Source organism: Xyrauchen texanus, chromosome 25, assembly GCF_025860055.1.
Source record: "Xyrauchen texanus isolate HMW12.3.18 chromosome 25, RBS_HiC_50CHRs, whole genome shotgun sequence".
Lineage (NCBI taxonomy): Eukaryota > Metazoa > Chordata > Actinopteri > Cypriniformes > Catostomidae > Xyrauchen > Xyrauchen texanus.
The window spans coordinates 41,654,396-41,678,578 of NC_068300.1; the positions used below are offsets into that span (position 1 = coordinate 41,654,396).

The following is a 24,183-nucleotide window of genomic DNA, read 5'->3' on the forward strand; positions in this document are numbered from 1 at the left end:
ATTGACGGTCTCGGACTCGGAGGCAACTAAGATTCGTTCTAAGGTTCCGATCGATCATGACACTTGGGGAAATGTGAAGTAGATGTAATTAAACCTTACAAATAAACACAAGTTCTTCCTTTTAAGATATTAATAGTTAAGGTTAAAAGAGGTTTAAAATATTCACGAGTCCTTTGTGTCAAGTCTAGTCAAGTCTGAAGTCATTTTAGGTAGAGTCTGGATTCAAGTCTTAAGTCTATTAAAATGTGACTTGAGTCAGAGTCTCTAACTCAAGTTCCCATCTCTGGGTTTAATTAATGTCTTCTGAAGAGATACAATCAGTTTCGGGTGAGAAAAAGAACCAAATGTAAAAGAATTGTCACAATAAATCTTGGTATCTGCAGTCTTATTGGCGCATGTGTCAGGCGTGATGATGATTAATTGAGCTTCAAAATGATGATTAAGTCAAAGAGACTAAACCATGGAATAAACTAGTAATGGACTGTAAAGGGGTTAATGGAAAGGAGGAGGCAAGAACCGGCTTGACAATATAAATAGATTAATGAAGAAATAAACTAAAAGACAAACAAACAAAGGTGTCGGACAGCTGCCCGTAAATCACTCTCTCTCTGTCCAACTGCAGTCTCCAGTCGGCCTTTATCCCTCTCTGAGGCTTGATTAACATCACGACCCGGCCCCGCCCTCTGCCCTGTCACATTCCTCCCTCGTTCTCTCCGGCATGATGTAACCCCCCCTTCTTTCCCTTGTTTCGCCCCACCTGCCAGCAAGTCATCCCTGTCTACCTGGATGAGGGAGAGGAGGGAAACAAAATAAAATGTGCCAGCTACACTCCGTAATGGTGATCGTGCCAAAACTTTTTAAAAAAGAGAGGGAAAGGCCAACACGGAGCGGCAGTGGTAGAGAGAGAGCAGAGCGAGAGAGAGAGAGAGAGAGAAAAAAAAAACTCTTACTCGCCGGTTCTCTGATACACCGTAGCTTGGTCCTCGGCCACTCCTCCAAACTCCAACGGATAACAGTATTGCCTCCCCGGACGGATCGGATGCAGTCTTCCAGCCCCTTGCGGATGGAACGCCCTGCCGTGTTCTCGGGAAACAGAAGGGGTCTCCCCCGCCCTTGGCAGCGGTTCTCCCACTCCAGGCGGTCGGCTAGGAGCCCCTCCCCGCTGGTGGTTAGCGGTCTCATACCACACCAAGTTTCAGTGGCCTCTCAGGCGTCCGGGCTCCTCCGACGGATGGCCACGGCTGCTCCATTGAGGTGGATGGTAGTGGCGAGGACTCTAATACGGCGCACACCTCCTCCTTCCCGGGTTTCGGCACCAGTGTTAAATATTCGTTTAATGAAGAAATAAACTAAAAGACAAACACACAAAGGTGTCGGACAGCTACCCGTAAATCACTCTCTCTCTGTCCCACTGCAGTCTCCAGTCGGCCTTTATCCCTCTCTGAGGCTTGATTAGCCTGACTAGGGGCCGGGTGTGTACATCACTTAGCTCTCATAATTTACTCATGCCATCCCAGATGTGTATGACTTTCTTTCTTCTGTAGAACACAAATAAAGATTTTTAGAAGAGTATCTCATCTCTATAGGTCCATACAATCAATGCAAGTGAATGGTGACCAGACCAGCTCCAAAATTCACATAAAGGAAAGACTTTTACATCTGTAAGCCACATTTTGAACAGTGACACCACTGTTTAGTGTCACTTTCACATCTGAAAGTGAAGATTGATAATAAAAAAGGACTTGCATTGTGATCTATTTCTCACCCACACCTATCATATCACTTCTGAAGATATGGATTTAACCACTGGAGTCGTATGGATTACTTTTATGTTTCTTTTATGTGTTTTTTGGAGCTAAAAAGTTCTGGACACCAGCCACTTGCATTGCAAGAGTATACAGAGCTGAAATATTCTTCTAAAAAAATCTTCATTTGTGTTCTGAAGAAGAAAGAAAGTCATACACATCTGGGATGGCATGAGTGTGAGTAAATGATGACAGAATTTTCATTTTTGGGTGAACTATCCCTTTAATGCACATGGTACATATTGTTAACAATTCATTTTGTTATCCTGTTTTCAACATAAAATTTACTGTAGATATTTATACTTTACAAACACAAAATAATCACACTAGTTGAAAATTCATAGATATAACAAATGATTAATTGATTAACCATTAAGATTAGTTGGATTCATTGATAGTCAGATTAAAATGAGTGAGAACTGATATAAATCAAAGTTTGGTGTTAATAACATTATGAAAGGCAATTATTTACAATGAAAGGTATACAGTATATATGTATATACATGTTCCATGTGATTTTGCATATTGTACTTGGTCAATTAAAAATATGCTGAAATGTTCGGGGACAGCATTTCTGATGATCTGTTATGATATTAGTACTAAGATTTTTGAAAATGTACCACTTGTAAAAAAAACTGTTTAATTTCACTGAAATAACATGACTTTTATTAGATACATTTTAAGGGTTAATTCATGTAGAAATGGCTTTTTAAGGAAACTCTTTTGAATGTATGTCTTTCATTTGAATCAGGCACATCACTTAAATCAGTGAGGGTCAGACTATCATTATTAAAGTTTGACTGAAACCATGTCATATTGCAGTTCCTAATAAAGTAACAGGCCATCCAGTGAGTAACTGTTATTTACTCGCCAAATCCAGTTTTTATTTGCATTTGGCAATTGGCAAATGTGCATTTTGGAGCCTGTCTCTATGAGTTTGTGTTCATATTAACTGAACGGATGTTCCTCTGCTGTTTAGCTCCTGGAGCGCCGGCACTCTTGACCTTTGACAGTCTGTCAGAGACACAGGTCACTCTGCTCTGGCAACCCCCACACGAACCCAACGGAATCATCACAGGTTACCTGCTGCAGTATCAAGAGAGTGAGTGATGCTTCCTTAGACATGCAGTTATTAGTGAACAGCCAATGTGAGTGTTTCAGTAACTGATAAACTGTTATATACATAGTCCTTTAAGTTATGTATGGTAATACCTCTCAGGAAAGGAATAGTTCACTAGGGTTGGGAATCGAAAGGAATGTTACGATTCCGATTCCTCTAAACGATTCTGGTTCCTTAACGGTTCCAGTAATTATTTTAGTACTTTTTTTTTAAATAATTATTTAGAAATGAGAAATGCAATTCTTATTGCGTTTACTACCCTCTGCTGTCTGTTACCAAATAATGAGATGATTTCAGATTTGAACAGAGCAGATATAAAAAATCAGAAATAAATGTAATACAGTTCTTGTAAAAGGCTTTTTAGAGGCAAATACAATCCAATAATAGATCCTAACTATATTTTAAAAAGATATCTAAACCAACATAAAATGTGATGACATATTTCATTCATTTATTTATTATTTTATAAAATTGTACTTATTACAACAAAACTTGTGTATCTTTAATTACACATTGTTATATGAACAGCCAGACAGTAACGGCACTGCTTGATTTAATAGAGCACGGCTCATCATTAAATAAACAGCAACAGTTCCAGAGACAGTTTAGACTGTGTTTTGTAGCCTAATGCTGCATTTCAGGCTTGTGAGACTTCAACAGATCTGATGAAAACACTCTGCGTGATCATGAGGAAGGATTACATCAAGATGTAGATTAGACTGCAGGTGCGGAAAACTTCATATAAATAAAATAGCCTCCTCCTGAGACCCAAGTATGACTAATTTGTGCATTTTCTATTTCACTTTTTGATTTGTAACAAAGTAATAAACATGAAAAAAAAAAAAAAAAAAGATTCAAAAGCAAATAGTTTTTATAAAAATGTATGTCCACATACAGTATGTGGACAGTGGGACTAAGTTATAAAATTTTAAATAATAAACAATTTGATAAAAACAATCTGACTTTATATCGCTTGGTTTTATGTTTCCAGGAGTGTTGGTTATTCATGTTTTTGAGACGTTATAGACATATCAGAAATTTGCATAATTAATTCTGATTCAAAGAAATGTCCAGAATCATTCCATCACTGCCAACCATGTTAAAATGACCATTATAAATTGTGAATCTATGTACTGATGATCATTGTCCCATGTCTGTAAAACATGTTGAGTGGTCAAAACATCATCTGCAGCCTGAAACTGAACTTTTGGTTGGATTTTAGGATTGAATGCACTTAGCTACATAGAAAGCTATAGGATGCTTCCTTGCTCCCTATTTTGTGAATGACTTACATTGTGCTGTTTGTATGCACTCAGAACAGTTCGAAACTCCATATAAAGCCTCTTAAAGCACCATTTTCCAGCTTTTGGATGAACCCATTGATACTCAATGTGATAATGCACAGTAATTATAGGATTTCTAAGGAAAAAAATTAGCTAATGTACACATTAGTACACATTACTACACATTAGCAGTGTGGCGTTTCACGATAAATAGCTAACATTTAAAAAATGGTGCATCAGATGAAACTAGAGACTCAAATCTTTTGACTCAAACAGGTTTCAATGTAAAAACCTAATTAGGTTTCTTACCAGATGTAGTTTTGTTGACGTATCTCACAAAGACAAACTCCGCTGTGATAAGCGCCATATTGTTTTGTCACATGACTCCATAAGTCGAAAGTTTAACCCTTTACTAACTGCTGGTAAGTCTATAGGATATAGGGTTTTTTTATTTCTTTCAAAATGGTCAATTTTCGGTGGAGGAAAATACTGTTGCGTGGATGAGAGATGTAAACGTAGCGAAAGTAATGCATTTTCAAAGGAAAATGTTAGGAGATGGCCTATGAATCTAACAAGCAGGCTGTTTGTCTTACTATAAATTACTGTTAACCTTCAAACCTCAAGCTTTTAAAACTTCAAATTTCAGGCCAAGCTTTTTCTCCTATCTTTTAAATAACTGCAATTTAAATCTTAAAAAAAAAGTTGTTCTAGCCTCTACCAGCAGGAGCGAATGGGCACCTGCTAACCAGCTAATTCCTGACCCCCTGGTTTCTGTTGTTTAGTTGTGGATGGTAGTTCGAGCCCACAGCAGGTGGAGTCCATTCATCTGGCCCCTATTACTGAGTATACACTGAATGGTTTGAACCCTCAGAGTCGATACCTCTTCGGCCTGAGTGCACGCAATGGTGCTGGGAATGGAGATCCCATAAAAATACGGGGTGCCACCCTGCTGGATGGAGGTGAATGTCACAGCCGATATTTCCATTTAATTTCAACATATTGTGTAACAGCAGAATGGCATGACATATTTGATTATATGTGATCTATGTGTTTCCTCTTTAGAACCTCCATCTGTAATCAACATAACCACTGGTGAGACATCGGTCAACCTCAGCTGGGTGCCCGGAGTTAGACATCGCAATGTTCCCTTCAACTTCCGTTACCTGAAAAAAAGTGGTAAAAGTTTAATCAAGATGTGCCCCACAAAAATGCTGAAACATTTGTAGTTGCACCAGATGTACTAATCAGAGGTTGCATTAACCTAATTCACTGTCATTTATGATTCCAAAAGCTGTCTGTCATTTTGACACAAAACAAAGATGAAAACCATTTAAATCAAGTGCACCAGTTTTCATTTAAATCTTTACGAGACTCCTTTCTCATAACATGCTGTGAATGAGAGGGAGAGATCACATTCTCAGCAGTCAGCATGAGAAGGCACTTTTTAATGCAGATAATGCAATGGTACGTTACCCAACTCTGCAAATAATTCAATAGAACCTAGGTTGACCATACGTCTTATGTCCTCTTTTGTTGAACCATAAAACCTAAATTTCGCAGAAATCTCCAGGATTTGGCTGTTTTCATATTGAAGTGAACCAGGGTCGGAAATTTATGGGGATTTGGGTCAAAGATGCCACTGAAATTGTCAAAAAAAGCACCTAAATTTTAACATTTGATTCAAATTTGATTTGATTTATTAAAAGAGGGCAACAAAATGTTCCTGTTGTTTTATTAATAACATCTGAAATAATTACAAATACAAACAACGTGATCTTAATTTGAATGTTTGCTAAACATTATTTGCAGCGCAGCGCACCATCTGTTGTTCAGATGTTGCAGAGTCTAGTGGCAGATCAACGACTTCCTAACGGTCAACGGCTCTAACGGTCAACTAGCGTGATACCATAGAATGTCTATGGGACAGCCATGTTATTCTATTTTACGTTAAGCTTGTAGGCTCACCTTGGTAGAAGGGCTTGTGTGTGTGTGTGCATCAGTTTATTGACTCCGTGCAGACACATTAGAAAGGTTCCGCCCTTTAAACCAATGTTTATGCTGGCATATTAACGTTAAATGCGTTAACCGCGATGTAGAACAATTTATGTCTGAAACCTTTTTAATTAATCGCATGCTTTAATGCATTAATTCTGAAAGCTGTAATCTCAACATTGAATACAGCATACCCACAATGGGGGTACAAAGATCCATTTTTCACAAAATTCAGCAAGAGCTTAAAAAAGTTAACCTGCCTACGCTGATGCCATTATGGCCTATGGCACACAGACACACACATTCAGATCCCAAATACCCTCTTTCGCCAGTCCGGTCTTCTCTTGAGCATTCATCGTGCACACTGTATCTTTATTTATATTTTAGTTTAGTTCCTTTATGGTTTATTTTAAGCATCTACACATTAGCAATCATATTACAAAATAACAAGGCTCAGATTTAGTTTATTTCTCTACCATTACCAGAGCAGATTCTCTGTGCCTGGTTCCCTGTGTTTTTGTTAGTTTGAGTTTGTTTGTTTATTCTTTGTTAATAAAAGCTGCATTTAGATCCTCATTCCTTGCCTGCCTCGTCACACATACAATGTAAACTAGAATGTGTGCACTGTAATCTAGTTAACAACATACTGTAATTTGAAATGAAATAAGGTAGAGAAATAGACTAAATCTGGGCCTTGTCATTTTGTAATATGATTGCTAATGTGGCAACAATACATGTAAAGACTGTCCAAGAAAACAGGGAAAACCAGGGCTTAAATACACAGGGGCAAACAAGGGAACGAGGGACACCTGAGGAAATAATCAAGGGAAAACCAATCATAAAATGAAACTACAAAGGACTACAAAAATTAACAGGAAACAGGAACTAAACAAGAATAACAACATAAAAGACAAGAACAAAAACAACAGGGAATATGACAGTATGGTACACATTTATGTTGTTAGGGACGAAAGGAGTTTGTAGCTACCCCCATTTGGTTGGTCAATTTTGTTCTGTTCGGTTCTCCTCAAGTCTTTTCAGTTAACATCTTTTATAAACCTAGACTTAATTTATTTTGATTTGTAACTTTGTTATCAAATGTTTTTGGTTCATTAAAAGTTTATTTTGTTGGAAAAATCTGTGTTCTTGTGCCTTGACTGCCTGGTCCGTTATGGACAAAATATCAAAAGATACCATAATATCAATCTTGTACTTTTGTGAATATTTTTTAGAATATTATAGTGGTGGTTCTTTTAATGGAATATGCAGTTCCACCCAACTTAACAGAGAGCTTTTTTGAATGTTGTACATTCTGCATCCGAGATGCACATACGCAGATTTGTGTCACTCAATATCTGAGCCTTTATTATTTCTTACTCTTCTTACTTGTTTTGAAATGTTTTTCATTTTGGTTCATTCTGAGCAAAAGCTTTCTTGTTTAGTTCCGGTTCAGAAGTTCTGCAACCTCCTTTCCGAATCGGTACTGGTTAGAACAAAATAAAAGAACATCTAATAAGGTTCTTTTTAAAATGACTGTACTCTGCTCTAAGGGTGGGTGAAATACCAGTTGCCATGATGTCAGATCTCACAACAGAAACAAGTAACCTGGTCTGGAAAAACAAGTTCAAAATAAGCCTCTTGCCTCACCAAAATAAGCAAAACAAATGCTATTAAATTATTCCCAGTGTGGTGGATTTATCAGTATAGAAATCATAACAAGCATACAGTTAACTAACAGTTAAGTATAATTTTATTTACAGATCTGCTTCTCAATCAAGACTTGACTGCATCAAATCTGCATTAATGCATCATATCTAAGATTAATTCAGTGAAGACTTGGAAAGTACTGATAAATGTACTTTTTAACCTTATATTTGGATTAACTATTCATGTATAGGTAGTAATTATACATAGTTGTTTAAAAGGTCTTCATTCACAGAATGCAACATCCACAACAGACAATTATGCAAAGAAATATGTAATGCAGTGGTTTCCTTCAGGATCAAAGTACTTGTTTCATTTTTGTGGGCAACATTAAGTGCTGTAGTTCCAAAAATATACTGTGATAAACCCTTTGGCCTTTCATTTCATGAAAAAATTGTCTGAATGAAATTAACCAGTTATAACCAGTTACCAGCATTTAAAAATTATGTTTTCACTCCGGAACAACTGAAAGTCACTTTGTTCCTGTTTTCGGATATGTTGTGCTATTTTGTTGCTTGAACCATTTTTGTTCCTGCTAATTATACATGGGAAACCCACAGGCTAGTCTAATCAGGGAACTACAGTCCCATGAAGTATTTCAAATAATGTAATTGAATTAAAAACTATAGAAAAAGCTTTAAATTAATAGTTTTATAAGTATAGAAACAATACAAATATTCAGCTTCATGCAAATATATCAGTGGTTTGAGAATGTTTGAGAGGTACTGACTCGATAGCGTCATTGGAGTGGGCGGTTGCTGCAGAGCTCTTTTGGCGCACTTTGTTGGCTGCGACTCACTGATTGGTGGATCTTTCTCTTCAGGATCAAAAGTAGTGTACTTTCTAACCAGGTATTGCAATAGGAAGCTGTAATAATGCAGACAAATGGCTTTAAAATTTCTATTTTTAAAGGTTTATAATTTATCGTTAAAAATCACTTTGCCTAAGGAGAAAATTTATGGGATTTGTACATTCAGAAACAGACTGTTATGCTCTATATCTCAAATTTTTTAATTAGCCAATTTCCCTTGCTGATCTCATGAATGATGATATTGTGTATGCATCATAGCTGGTGGTGTATGGGAGGAGTCGGAGCAGGTAAACTCCACAAAGGCATTCTATCAGCTGCAGGGTTTGTATTCGGGCACACTCTACCATCTGCAGATCCTGACCGGAAACAAATCACATGACTGGGACTTCAAGACTAAAGGACCAGGTACAGTCACAGCCATCTGTGAGATAAGTGTGTGTTATCACTGATTTCTTGCTCTCATGTGCTCTTGTTTGTGTGTGTGTGTGTGTGTGTGTGTGTGTGTGTGTGTGTGTGTGTGTGTGTGTGTGTGTGTCTCAGAGCCGGTGGTTCTGCGCAGTGGGTTTGCCACTCAGAGTTGGTTTATCGGCCTCATCAGTGCTGTAGTTCTGCTGCTGCTGGTCCTTCTCATTCTGTGCTTCATCAAGAGAAGTAAAGGAGGGAAATACTCAGGTAACAACATACACACACACACAGGTGCCTCGGGATCGGAATTGAAATTACATTTAACAACTCCGGTTCCGATTGTGATTCCAATTAGCAATTCTTGTTCCTTAAAAATTCCATTAATAACTTTTAGTAATTTTTTCTCCCCAATTTGGAATGCCCGAATCCCAATGTGCTCTAAGTCCTCGTGGTGGCGTAGTGACTCGCCTCAATCTGGGTGGTGGAGGATGAATCTCAGTTGCCTCCGCGTCTGAGACGTCAATCCGCACATCTTATCATGTGGCTTGTTACTGCGGAAACATAGCACGCGTGGAGGCTTCACGCTATTCTCCGTGGCATCTACGCACAACTCCCCAATCGCCCCACCGAGAGCGAGAACCACATTATAGTGACCAAAAGGTGGTTACCCCATGTGACTCTACCCTCCCTAGAAACCTGGCCAATTTGGTTGCTTAGGAGACCTGGCTGGAGTCACTCAGCACGCCCTGGATTCAAACTTGTGACTCCAGGGGTGGTAGTCAGCGTCTTTACTCGCTGAGCTACCCAGGCCCCCCGACTATTAGTACTTTTGAGAAATTGGTGCATATACTAGAGTCCCGTGAGGGACTCGAGGGGTGAAGCCATGGAAGGCGGAGTCATGGGAGGCTTGAGGGACGTAGCCAGGTAAGGCTTCTGGCAAAGAGCCTGGGAAGGCTTGGGGCAAAGAGCCAAGGAAGGCTTGGGGCAAAGAGCCATGAGAACTGGCAGTGACTAGGGAACGACCTCCGTGGTCGAGAGGACTGGCAGCGACTGGGGAATGACCTCTGTGGTCGTGAGCTCTGGCAGTGACTGGGGAACAACCTCCATGGTTGTGAGCATGGGCAGAGACTGGGGAACGACCTCCGTGGTTGTGAGCATGGGCAGAGATTGGGAAACGACCTCTGTGGTCGTGAACACTGGCTGGGACTTTGGAACGACCTCCGTGGTCGTGAACACGGGCAGAGACTGGGGAACGGCATCCGTGGTCGTGAACACGGGCAGAGTCTGGGGAACAGCCTCCGTGGTCGTGAACATGGGGTTCCCTCCATAACCCACAGTGTAAGGGGAGAGAGCTGGGATATGTAAGGGGAGAGAGCTGGGAGTTACCTTGGAGGTGATCATTTATCTTCCCTGGCAAATACAATGAAGCTGCTCTGCCACTGCTGAATCAACTGAGGGAGGACAAAACATTTCCTTAAAGTGACTTAGAAAATGTTTAAGTGTGTGCGTTACCGAGCCTTCCTGATCCCAGATGGTTAGTGCCCATTGAAATGCTCTTCCATTCAGGTTGGAAATCACGTAGGCAATCCTTGAGCGCTCTGTGGGGAAACGCTGGGGCTGCATTTAAAAAACAAGCTGTTATTGAAAAATGAAGCCACTACAATCCCCCATTGATCCAGAGTAAGGAGTGGGATCGGCCATGGGACTGTCATAAGGAGACAGAGTGGGCTCTGGTGCAACAAGTGCGGGAGGTGTGGTTGTGCAAGGTCGGGAGTGTGGAGGAGAGCTGCTCCTTGCTGATGCACCAGTTCTGAGAACAGAACATCATTCATACTGGCGGTAACCCCTGCTGGGTTCATTTTCCTTTCAGTCTAGACTTTCTGTAATGACACAAAAACTTGAGATGAACCCAGATGCGGGAGTTTATTACACAGGACACTGGAAAAGCAGATAAGCAAGCAAGGTAAGTATTCAGGTGTGGTACACAGTTTTTAGAGACAATCTATATTCAATCAGAGAGCCCAGGCAGAAGGCACAAATCCATAAGTGGGAAATTTCCAGATCAACATGTGCTCAAACAGCTAACTTTAAAGTCCGATGGGATCACAGGTGGGTCACGTGCATGAACATTAGAGCAGGTTAGTATATCGAAACAAAGTATTTTCAGAGTTTTCAAAGTCATGTTTCCTGAGCAATTGTGAACACACCTGTGTATTATGAATCATGTTTCAGATTTGTGAACTATATTTTGTGAATGTGAATCTGGCTGTGCAATTGAGAATGGGAATTACTGTATGTTATGAACTGAGATCGTATTTTTTGAATAGATCTATTGTTTTAGATCATTCAGGCTCCATGTTGTATAAACAAGTATTACCAAAACAATACTATTTTGGGGAATGTATTTTTTTAAATACCAGTTATTAAAACAAAACGCTGTTGTGTGTCTTTAACTAGACGTTCTCATAAGAACAACCAGTCAGTAAATACACTGATTTAAGTTTCGCTAGCCTGAAGTACAGTGATTACAATGTAATTAGTTACTGTAATTTAATACTTTTTAGTCAAATAAGTATTGCAAAAGTATTACAAAGCATAACATTTTAATTTATTGTAATGTGTACAGTTACTGACTTCCAAATGAGGTACTTTTAAGTTCATTACTTGTGCTAAAGTAATGTCATGTAAAATACATTTAAAATATGAATTCATATGTATGTCTGTTTTAGTGACATCTGAATTGAGTTATAAGGAATATTGGAAAATAAGGAAATTGAGCAGAAAACAAAAACTTTTCTAGGTGTTACGACTGGTGTGGAAGCAGGACAAGACAGACGAGAGGTGCGGATCCAAATGCGGTTTTATTGTTAAGCACAAAAATAAACAGACTCTGGAACAAAGAAAAGTCCACGATGGGAGAAACTAAACTAATACACAGGTGAACATGGGTTGGGAAACATCCACGAAGGGCAACAAACACGAATGACACAGCAGACAAAGGCCAGGGAAGCAACGACATGAAACGTGAACATTAAACGATCGACAAGGGAAAGGAAAACAAACAGGGTTTAAATACACGAGGTGATGGAACTAAATGATAAGCAGGTGAAAACAATGAGTGAGTGCTGGCAGGTGGTGAGGGCAAGGAAAGATGGGAAGTGTAGTTTTCTTAGACAAGGACTGGTGAAAACACGGGCCGGACCACAAGGAACGTGACATGGAGTGTGACGTGCTGAGTGAAACAGAAAACACGGGGCAGACAACAAGGGATCGTGACATGGCCCCCCCTCAAAAGGACCGGATTCCAGACGGTCCTAACACCCATAAAAACAACAGAAAATGTCCAAGGAGTGAGGGGCTGGAACAGGGCAACAACAGACAGTCCAAAGGGGGGCACAAGGGGCACAGAGACAGTCCACGGGGGCACAAAGGGAAATGAGACAGTCCACGGGGGTAATTAGGCAGCCCACGGGGGCAGACAGGCAGACCAGGGAGGCCGAGAGGGCAGACTGGCAGACCGGGGAGGCCGAGAGGGCAGACAGGCAGACCAGGGAGGCCGAGAGGGCAGGCAAGCAGTCTCTGGGGGTGTGTGAAAGGAACCGGGTCAGGTGGCCTGGGGGGCGTCAACCAGGCAGGGACAGGTTCAGGAGGCCCGGGAGGCGGCCACAGTGTGGGGACAGGTCTGGGTGGACTGGGAGCTGGCCACAAGGCAAGCACCGGGTCAGGAGGTCTGGGAGTTGGCCATGGGACAGGGACAGATTTGGGTGGCCCGGGAGCTGGCCACAGGGCAAGGGCCGGTTCTGGAGACCTGGGAGATGGGCGCAGGCTTGGAGCTGGCCTCAGGGCAGGGGCCGGTACAGGAGCCCTGGGAGGCTCGGGAGGCGGAGCCCTGGGAGGCTCGAGAGGCGGAGCCCTGGTAGGCTCGGGAGGCTCGAGAGGCGGAGCCCTGGAAGGCTCGAGAGGCGGAGCCCTGGAAGGCTCAAGAGGCGGAGCCCTGGAAGGCTCGAGAGACTTGAGAGGCGGAGCCCTGGGAGGCTCGAGAGGAGGAGCCCTGGAAGGCTCGGGAGGCTCGAGAGGTGGAGCCCTGGAAGGCTCGAGTGACTCGATGGGCGCTGGCTCTTGGACAGTCATGGCTACTGGTGCTGGCTCAGGGACGGTCGAGGCTACAGGCGCTGGCTCAGGGACGGTCGAGGCTACAGGCGTTGGCTCAGGGACGGTCGAGGCTACAGGTGCTGGCTCAGGGACGGTCGTGGCTACAGGCGCTGGCTCACTGACATCAGAGGCTAATGGCTCTGGCTGGTTGACCGTGGTATGCGCGAGCTTGGGCTCGCTGGACGCTGAGGGTAGAGCCATGGGGGGTTCTGGAGACGGAGCTGCGGGAGGCAGAGGCTGGAGGGCAGAGACTATTCCCTTTCCCCTCTTCCTCCGGGCGGATAAGACTGGCGCCGCTGGAACGCTGCTCGTGGTCGGCGTGGCTTCAGGCTCGCTGGCCGTGGCTGGCTTGGGTTCAGGCTCGCTGACCGTGGCAGGCGTGGACTGGGAGGCGGAAGTCCGTCTTCTCTTCCTCCTCCGGGCAGACGAAGTCGACCGTGTGGGTTCTTGGGAAGCGACTGACGCGGGGGTTTGCTCGCTGACAGGTGGGGCTGGTGTGGTTGGGTCCTCCTCAGCAACACCCACCATGAGTGGTGAGCCGTACACCAGTAAGGTCTCCTCCAGGATTTCCTGTAGAGTCCAGCCGCGCGTCACCGGTGGCAACCGCTCTCTCAGCAACGTGTTCAAATTGCCCACGAAAAAGACCACCAGGGCTGAGTCTGGGAAGTCTGAGACGTGCGCCAGCTCAAGGAAGTCCTGGATGTGGTCTTCAACCGGTCGGTCCCCTTGCTTCAAGCAAAGCAGCTGGTAGTTGGCCTGTTGGACCGCTGGATCCATTGTGGGGTCGATCGTTCTGTTACGACTGGTGTGGAAGCAGGACAAGACAGACGAGAGGTGCGGATCCAAACGCGGTTTTATTGTTAAGCACAAAAATAAACAGACTCTGGAACAAAGAAAAGTCCACGATGGGAGAAACTAAACTAATACACAGGTGAACATGGGTTGGGAAACATCCACGAAGGGCAACAAACACGAATGACACAGCAGACAAAGGCCAGGGAAGCAACGACATGAAACGTGAACATTAAACGATCGACAAGGGAAAGGAAAACAAACAGGGTTTAAATACACGAGGTGATGGAACTAAACGATAAGCAGGTGAAAACAATGAGTGAGTGCTGGCAGGTGGTGAGGGCAAGGAAAGATGGGAAGTGTAGTTTTCTTAGACAAGGACTGGTGAAAACACGGGCCGGACCACAAGGAACGTGACATGGAGTGTGACGTGCTGAGTGAAACAGAAAACACGAGGCAGACAACAAGGGATCGTGACACTAGGAAAAGTAATTTTGAAAGTAACTTAATAGAAAAATAATTGGTAATGTGATTACTTTTTAGATAGAGGAAACAGTAAAGTAATCCAATTACATTTTTAGAGAAGTAATTTCTAGTGGATGTTGTAGTAGTAACTTACCCAACACTGCTGAGGTACACAAAAAACACTGTAACATTTCTTGGTTTATTTTAATTCAGACATGACCACAGTAATGCGGTTCACTGAGTGACAAAGATTCAGTCACTCTGAGTAATTCATTTAGTCAGTGAGTCCTTTAAGACTGATTCATCTTTGACTCATTTATGAGTCGTTTTGAGTGTTTCCTTAAAAATAACTGGCTCATAAGAGATGTGTTGTCTATTTATTATCTTATCCAGTCTCTCTTCACATTCAAATCAGAGTGCAAAATAAAACATTTCTTTTGTTGTAGTATGTACTGTAGAGTCAGTAGTGGTGAAGGAAGTCAAATGATTTTATTACAGTATTCCATCCATATCACGAAGGATGCATATCCAAGAACCATCTTCAATAATTATTTAGTCCATCATGAATTTTCAAATAAAGAGAATGTTATTTGTATTTGTTGTGTTGCAGTGAAAGATAAAGAAGAGGGTCAGGCAGAATCTGGAGCTCGCACAATGAAAGATGACGCATTTGGAGAATACAAGTACGTACAGTTAGCCAATCGCATCACATTACAGTGTATTTTCATGAATAGGGCATGTACTAAATTTCTTTTTTGATTTTTTTTTTGTCATGGAGCTTATAATTATGCATTATTATTTTTATAATTGCCATTAATTATATAATGATTATGTGCAAATCTACTAATAATTATAAAAAATATGTTCCCCTTCTGTCACTCACTCGATGTTGTGTCGAATGAAGTGACAAGGGGTCTTCTTGGGACAGCAAACATATCTCTGAACTTGAAAAAAGGCCTATGTCAAATTGGCAGACAGAATTTGCATGCCCCACCCCGGACATACGGTATAAAGGGAAGTGGGGCAGCGTCTGTCAGTCAGAATTTTTTCTTCGGAGCCAAACGGTTGTGCAACAGCAAAGCTGAGTTCACCACTGTTCCACTCACCTCTGTTGGCAAGAAGCACTGCTGTTGGATCTACGGCGCGTTTCCGGCTGGTGTTCTCTCTCTCTGCACGCTGTGCAGTCCACGCCCCTGGGCGCTTCGACAGCGCTTTCATTGCCTGAAAAAGTGTTTCTCCTCCTAAAAAGAGTTTATTTCCTCTATAAGAGTTTGAGTTCCCACTCATAAAAGGACCTTGTGGCCAGAAGGCCAGCCGGCATTCTCCCTTGAGCCCCCGGAATTGGATCACGACATCGCCGCTGCATCGGAGAGCATCACAGTGGCGTCTGATGCTGATGACTCGTCTGGGCTGCCACCTTCGGGTCTACTATGCTTTCCAGGGCTGCCGTGAGTGCGAGGCTGGACTGGAAACCTCCTCCCCCTTACGGCTACTTGATCGGTTCCTCGGGTCAGGGTGGCGCTCATAGCCACGCCGTCATGCTGGTTGGCCAGGACCATCCGAATCGGCTTAGCGAAAATCTCTGCTGACTGTATCTCTTGCCCAGTGGAGATCTCTCCCGCTAATTCGAGGCAAGCACGTCTTGATCCGTTCAGACAGCACCGCAATGGTAGCTTACATAAATCGGCATGGCGGCGTGCACTCTCGTCATATGTCACAACTCGTCCACTATCTGAGTCAGCAGCGACTCAGGTCGTCGCACGCCACTCACATCCCTGGCAAACACAACAAGATGGCAGATGCGCTGTCGCGACAGGTTTCGCCCAGCGGAGAGTGGAGGCTCCACCCCCAGGTGGTCCAGCTGATTTGGGACCGATTCGGCATGGCACAGATAGGTCTCTTTGCCTCTCAAGACAACTTCCACTGCCCGCTCTGGTACCCCGGGAGGCTACACTAGTATGCATTTCCCCCAGTGAGCCTCCTTGCACTGGGGCTGTGCAAGATCAGGGAGGATGAAGAATAGGTCACCTTGGTGGCTCCTTACTGGCCCACCCGGACCTGGTTCTTGGATCTTACTCTCCTCGTGACAGCACCTCCCTGGAAAATTCCCCTAAGGAAGGACCTTCTTTCTCAGGGACGGGGCACCCTCTGGCACCCGCTCCCAGACCTCTGGAAACCTCCACGTCTGGCCCCTGGACGGGACGTGGAAGATCTAGTGGATCTACCACCTGCAGTCGTAGACACGATCAACCAAGCCAGAGCTCCCTCCACCAGGTAACTTTACACCCTAAAGTGGCGCTCGTTCGTGAATTGGAGTTCTTCCCCAGCCGAAGACCCGCAGAGATGCGCAGTTCGGTCAGTGCTTCCAGCAAGCTGCCCCGGGAGGAGGCAGACCCAGCCCTTTCGTTGCTTTGTCTGGTACGTGCTTTGCGTATCTATTTGGACCGCACGCAGAGCTCTAGAGCTCTCTTTTGGGGGCGTTGGGGAGGGCTACATGCAGCCGACACAATTGCCTCTAGCACGCAGTAGCCTGCTTGCACCTGTCTCGACAGTTCACGTAACACAGTCAGTGTGTGGCGTTTTTAGATGGGACCCCTTGTGTAACAGAAGGGGAACGTCAGTGGTTACTGTCGTAACCTCTGTTCCCTGAGGGAGGGAACGAGATGTTGTGTACCTCCTGCCACAGCACTACACCTACCACTGTAAATGGCCGTGCCTTATTCTCAGCCCCTCAGTGCAATAACCTGACTGACAGATGCTGCCCCGCTTCCCTTTATACCTGTATGTCCAGGGCGGGGCATGCAAATTCTGTCTCCCAATTTGACATTGGCCTTTTCTCAAGTTCAGAGGTTTGTTTGGCATCCCAAGAAGACCCCTTGTGTCACTTCATTCGACACAATGTCTCGTTCCCTCCCTCAGGGAATGGAGGTTACGACAGTAACCAGGACGTTTATCATGGATGTGGTAAATTTCACAAAACCTGTCAATAATTTTTTCACCCCAAAAGAAAGTAATTTTTTTATTTAATTTGCATAAAGGAAATGAAGGACCATACAAATTTTTCCATAGTGACATTATTTCATGACATGTTTTGTATGTTTAGCTAATTATGATAGTACAATGCTTTTTTGAAATGTAAATCAACATAAATTAAGGACAGAACAGCAAGTACTACCATTATATATATAAATGCTTCTCAGTTAAATAATATAAATTTTTTGCATAACAGTAATGAAAATATTTTATTTATTTGTCTATTTTGTATTCTTTCTTTTTTTTTATTTAGCATTTTGGTTAATAGATTTTTAGTGTTTAATTGTCATGGATATAATGTCACAATATTAATGGTTCTAAGCATGGGCCCTTATTTTCTTTATACAAAATAGATTTTCTTATTTTTCCTCTTTTGAGATGAAATATGACTTGGACAGGTTTTGAGATTCACAAGGACACTGTATTGTAAAAAATTACCACAAATCCCTGAGACTTCATCTATTAAAGTCGCTCATTTTTTTGGTTATGTTGTGCCGGCTAATAGCATCTTGGACTTAGAATAACACCTCCTGGCATTTCTGTTATGCTACTAACAGTCTTTATCTCTTGTGAGTGGACATCATTTCGACCAGATTTATTTAACAAATATATTCATTTGTTTAGGGGTAAAACATTTTTGTGTGTAAAAAATAACTGAGTGCAACTTGTTTTATATGTTTACAACCCTGAAAGCATGCATGCAAACTCATTATAACTGATTTCTCTTTCCTGTCACATGATTCTCCCTGCTTCCATGCTCACACACAGATCTCTGGAGAGGTAAGACCTGCACTTATTTTCTGACTTTGGCCAGAAACACAATTTAATAAATGACTTAATAAAAAAATATGTGAAGCATAAGGTCCTGTTGTAAATACTTAACGTACAGTATGCTACTGTGACAGTAACAAACCTCCGTACTCTGGGTGGCAATAAAGTTACCTTCAAATTGCATTAATTTAATTTGTTAATTAGTTACTGGAATCGAATCGATTTTGTAGTCAAAAAGTAGTGTAAAATATTACTTGTAAAATTCCTGTAATCAGATTACAGTTACTGATCTTCAATTAAGTTAATAACTTTTAAATACATTTCACAGGTTGCACATAACAGAATTATGTAAATATGTACTTTCTTTTTCTGTGACTGCTGAAGGGTGTACGCCCTAACAAATCATTATAAGGGAGATTTGTACGGTGCTGAGTGTACAACTTGTGTTCAAAATAAACTAGAAGGAAATATTGTACAGACATTATTTTTAATTTGTTGCATGGAATAATTCTTCTTTGTAAGTGTTTTAGAAAGTAACTTAAAAGTAAAGCAATTAGCAACTATATTACTTTTTGAAGACGTAATGATTAATGTAATATTTCAATTTCATTATTAATTTGTAGTGGAATACTTTTTTGAGTAACTTACATAACACTGGTTATTACTCAGATAGCAGTCAACAGTTTAACTAACTTTAATCACTTTAACAGCAATATTCTCTCCATACTGTTTGTCCACCAATTTGTCCTTGCAATTAGATTATTTTCCATTGATTTTCAATCTATGACTGCATGTTTTTTCCAGTGTTTTCTAGTTTTAGTTTTGTTTTTCAGTATGTTTAATTTTAGTTTTAGTTTCAGGTTGCCAAATTGTTAACTGATATCATGGGAACACTTTACAAAGCTGTTCCCTTCATTAAGGGTTTATAAAGGGGTTTATTCATTAATAATAATTAGTTTACAAATATATTCTATATCATTGATGTGCGATTCTAGCAACATGCTTAAAAAGGGTAACTTTAATTCGATACCTGCCAAAAAGTGAGCAAATTACCTCACATATTATAAATGCTTAACACTGGTCACGAGATGCCATGCAAGGTTCGGACATCTGAATGGCGAACTCTGCACACTTGGAAGATCCACAGCATTTTCTTTTCCCCAGACTTTGCGAATTCGACAAGAGGGAAACGTGATAGATTAAAGGAATGCAAGAAACTCTTACAACAACGAACGGAAGGTTGCTTTTGCACTGATGTTCCCGACCAAATTGAGAATAGATAGAAACACACCTTCGGGACAGTTGTGTAGATTAATCTAGACGTCCTTTGTGTTTATTTCAGCTACTGGCTGGAGTTTGTTTTATCTTCTGTTGTATAATTTTGTCTCACAAAATTTGTATAGAAACACCGGACTTCCGACAGTAAAGTTGTTGCGAAGGCTCTCGTAGGCATACATGGACTGTTTGAGTGGATGGACGACAGTTGGATGGACGACAGTTGGTGCTGTCTTGTGCGGGGTTAATGTGGACATTTTTCTATTGTTTGTTGTTTGTTGGGTCGGGGGGAATTTTGGGGTTTGATTGTTGCACTATTGTTGTAATGTGGTCTTCATAATTTATTTTTGACACACAATCTATTTTTTCTAATATGTCAAAATGTCAAATGTTAATGTGAGTGGATTGTCTCTCTCCACGTGGAATGTGAATGGGTTTGGGCAACCCATAAAAAGAAAGAAGGTTATTTCGCTTCATATACATAAGAAATATGATATTGTGATTCTTCAAGAAATGCGGGGGTGCATTTTTTACATATATTACATATATTATTGTGAGGAAACTTTAATCATTTGATGTAAATAGTCCTTGATCATAGTGAAGTAAAAGTGTGTAAGCCCCCTAGAGCACCATTGACGTTCCAAAGGATGTGTAAAAATCTTGGTCTTACAGATATTTTAGATTTTTGAACCCATCTGGTAGGGACTATAAATTTTTTTCATTAGTCCATAAGATTTATTCTAAAATAGAGTTTTTATTTTTTTCATCTGTTGTTGATTGCTCAATTAGAAACATCTTGGTCTCAGATCACACCCTGGTGAGTTTAGAGATGTTGCCACATACAGAGAAAAATAAATCATATAGTTTGCGCTTTTATGTATCCCTTTTGCTGAATCCTGAATTCCAACAAATGTTAAAGGCAAAAATGTATGTTTTTATGGAGACCAACTGGTCCTCAGTATCCTCTGTGGGCATGGCTTGGGAAGCACTTAAGGCAATTCTTAGGGTTCGGATCATACAGTATGCCTCATTCACCCAAAAATACAAAGCATGAGAACTTTGAAATACAGATATAATACTATTTTGTCACGGAAGGTGGAGTTTTGGCTATTCAGGGCAAGACAGTCATACTTTAAGTCGGGGGACAAAGCAGGAAAGCTTTGGCTAGATATATAAAACAGAGAGAGTATTTTTCTACCATTCCCTCAGTGAAATCTGCTGGTGGTAAAATACTTTCCTCAGCCGTTGATATTATCAAATCAATCAAATCAAATCAATCAAATCACTTTATTGTCACACTACCATGTACACAAGTGCAACAGTAGGTGAAATTCTTGTGTGCAGTTCCAAGCAACATAGCAGTCATGACAGTGACGAGACATATACCAGTTACAATAAACAACATACTTACACAACACAATTTACATATCAAATGTACACATACTTACACAACACAATAATTATATACAATACACACAATATAGAATATACAATACAATAAGTAAGGAGTATATGAAATTTATATATGTATATGAAGTAGTATATTGAGGAGAATATGTTGACAGTCCAGCATTAATAATGCTTTTAAAGGATGATATCTTGATCTCTATAGTTCCACATCTTCGTCTACTGATGAAGATATTAGAAACTTTGTGGAACAATTAGAACTCCCTAAACTGATGACTGAGCAAATTAATTATCTTGATTCTGAGGTAACCTTGGAGGAGCTTGTTGAGGTAACTAAGGTCTTGCCTACAGGCAAGGCTCCGGGGCCAGATACATTTGCCGCTGAATTTTTAGATCTTATGCTACAGAACTGGCTCCACTTTTGATAGAAGTTTATACGGAATCATTAAAGAATGGAAAGCTTCCCCCAACCATGACACAAGCCTGGATCAGTCTGATTCTTAAAAAAGACAAAGATCCAAGCGAGTGTAAAAGTTACCATCCAATTTCCCTGATCCAGCTAGATGTAAAAATCAAATCGATTAAGTAAAGTTATGACATCTCCTATACAAATACTGTAGATCAGATGGGGATTATTCAGGGCCGCAGCTCTTCTGATAACATTAGGCATTTCATCAATATCATGTGGGTGGGCAGTGGTGGATGTTCAGACGCCAATCGCTGCCATCTCACTTGATGCCGAAAAGGCATTTGATATGGTAGAATGGGATTATCTTTTTAAGACTTTGGAAATATACAGGCTCGGCAATACTTTTATTGGATGGATTAAGTTAAGTGGTACAAACAAATGGATTAATTACAGATTATTTTACTTCGGATAGGGGCACCTGGCAGGGTTGCCCTCTTTCCCCATTATTGTTCTGTCTTGCCCTGGAGCCATTAGCAGCTGCGATAAGAAAGGAATATGATTTTCCAGGGGTGGTGGCGGGAGGTATGGCGAATAAGCTTTTGCTTTAAGCAGATTATATTTTATTATTAGTCTCAGACCCAACCAGTTCTATGCCTTGCCTTCACAGAATTATTAATTACTTTTCTACTTTTCTTAGTTAGAGTTCATTTTGAATCACAATGCTACAGTCTCTCACTATTGATGTCCCCCTCTCTTATTTCAAGCAATTTGATAGCATAGTAAAGTCCTTCATTTGGAATGGTAAATGTCCCAGATCATATTGCAGTAAGTTGCATAGGCCGATTGACAAAAATTATTATGCATTCGGTCTCAGACATTTGACTCATTGGTCACTCCCACCTGACAGAGCCCCTCCCTTGTTTTGTATTGAACAGGAAGTTCTTGCCCATTGTGGCAGGGCTGAGGGTGGGGCCGGGTGGTGATTCTACACATCTGGTCCCTTATCAGACTAATCAAGCCTCCGAGAGGGATAAAGGCTGACTCTCGCATTATCTCGCATTTGCACTCAATATGGGCAAAAGTGTCCAGAGTGTTTAATTCTGACATTTATTTAAATGTTGCCTCGAGCATATGGCTGAACCCAAAATTATGTATTAATTAGTCCCTTTTCTGCTGGTAAGAGTGGATTTTGAGGGAGGTTAATACACTCGGTGATCTATATGTGAGTGGAGTTTTGAGATCCTTTGAAAATTTGGTTCAACATTTTGGGATTCCCAAATCTCAGTTCTTTAGGTATTTACAGCTGCGCCACCTGCTCTGTACTATTTTTGGGAGTAGCATACATCCCCCTAAAGCGGCAGATACTCTGGGAGTGGTGATTACTGCTTTTGGAAAAGGTTATGAGGCATCAGTATGTTACTCCCTGTAAATTCAGAGTCTGGGGGACGGAGCTTCAACTTCTCTCAAGAGATTATTGGAGAAAGATTTAAACTTGATATTGGAGGAGGGAGTGTGCGCTAGGTCTGCATCTAGAGATGCAAGGGTGCACCTTATGCAATTCAAGATTTTACATCGATTCTATTGGACCAGCGGTGGGTAGAGTAGCCAAAAACTGTATGCAAGTAAAAGTACAATTACTTAAAAACATAATTACTCAGGTAGAAGTAAAATTACTAACATAAATAATTACTTGAGTAAGAATAAGAAAGTATCCAATTAAAAGAGTACTCAAGTAGTGAGTAACTCGTTACTTTCACAAATGACATAATAGACGTTAACGCCCCTATATTCCATTACATAATACACATTGAACATGTACTACAGAATTATGACTATTATTTATGGAAATTCTGTCATCATTCACCATCATGTTGTTCCAAACCTGTATGACTTTCTTTCTTCCATGCAACACAATAAGGAGATATTAGACAGAATGTTTGCCTGAGTCACTATTTATTTTCAGTGAATGTTTTTATATATATATATAATATTTTGTTTTGTTATTTTTTTATTTTTTGTGTTCCACATAATACAAAGCCTCACACTGGTTTGGAACAACATGAGGGTAGAGAAATGATTACAGAATATTAAATTATGGCTGAGCTATCACTTTAAAGAGAGAGTTTACCCCAAAATGTTAATTCTCTCATCATTTACTCACCCTCATGCCATCCCAGATGAGTATGACTTCCAGTACCCCTGCGAGGGCGCAGAGTAAATGCATAAATACTGCTTATGACATGTGGGACAAAGCACACTGATATATTGCTGCACGGATTTAAAAATGTACACTTAAAAACTGATGTCATAAGAGTCCAGTTACAGAATCACCCTGAAAATGACCATCTCATTACACAGAAAAGCCCGCATTAGAATTAGAGCCAAAATTGACCTCAGTGTTGGAGCTGTGACTTTAATTTTGAAATATCAGCTTGTCTTGGTGTTAAATGATGGCATTGCATGACAGAACTATTCTTATTTTCACTGTGTGGAGGGAAGAAATTGTTTCACTTTGAAGAGTTTGATGCTGCTGCACTGATGACTTGAGTGACAGACTCATCACTCAAGTGGGAGCCTCTCATTGCACGCAGATGTGAACTTCCGCTCTTGTAAAAGTCCCATTCAATAATCTCTCAATAAATTACACATTAATTCAAATTAAACCCCGTAATGTAACGACAATAATGCCACACATTGTAAAGTAGTAAAAGTAAAAAAAATACATTAGAAATTTACTTGAGTGAGAATAAAAAGTACCT

At 41.2% G+C, this 24,183-nt stretch overlaps 1 protein-coding gene across 1 annotated transcript in view; it reads left to right on the forward strand.

Moving 5' to 3' along the window:
- l1camb (L1 cell adhesion molecule, paralog b) overlaps positions 1-24,183 on the forward strand; it is a 164,199-nt gene that overhangs the window by 135,483 nt on the left and 4,533 nt on the right. Inside the window, exons 22-28 of the mRNA XM_052091741.1 lie at positions 2,785-2,907; positions 4,991-5,167; positions 5,271-5,384; positions 8,974-9,120; positions 9,256-9,387; positions 15,140-15,212; positions 18,331-18,342. Of these exons, the coding sequence (XP_051947701.1) occupies positions 2,785-2,907; positions 4,991-5,167; positions 5,271-5,384; positions 8,974-9,120; positions 9,256-9,387; positions 15,140-15,212; positions 18,331-18,342 (778 nt within the window). The remainder of the gene's footprint in view (positions 1-2,784; positions 2,908-4,990; positions 5,168-5,270; positions 5,385-8,973; positions 9,121-9,255; positions 9,388-15,139; positions 15,213-18,330; positions 18,343-24,183) is intronic.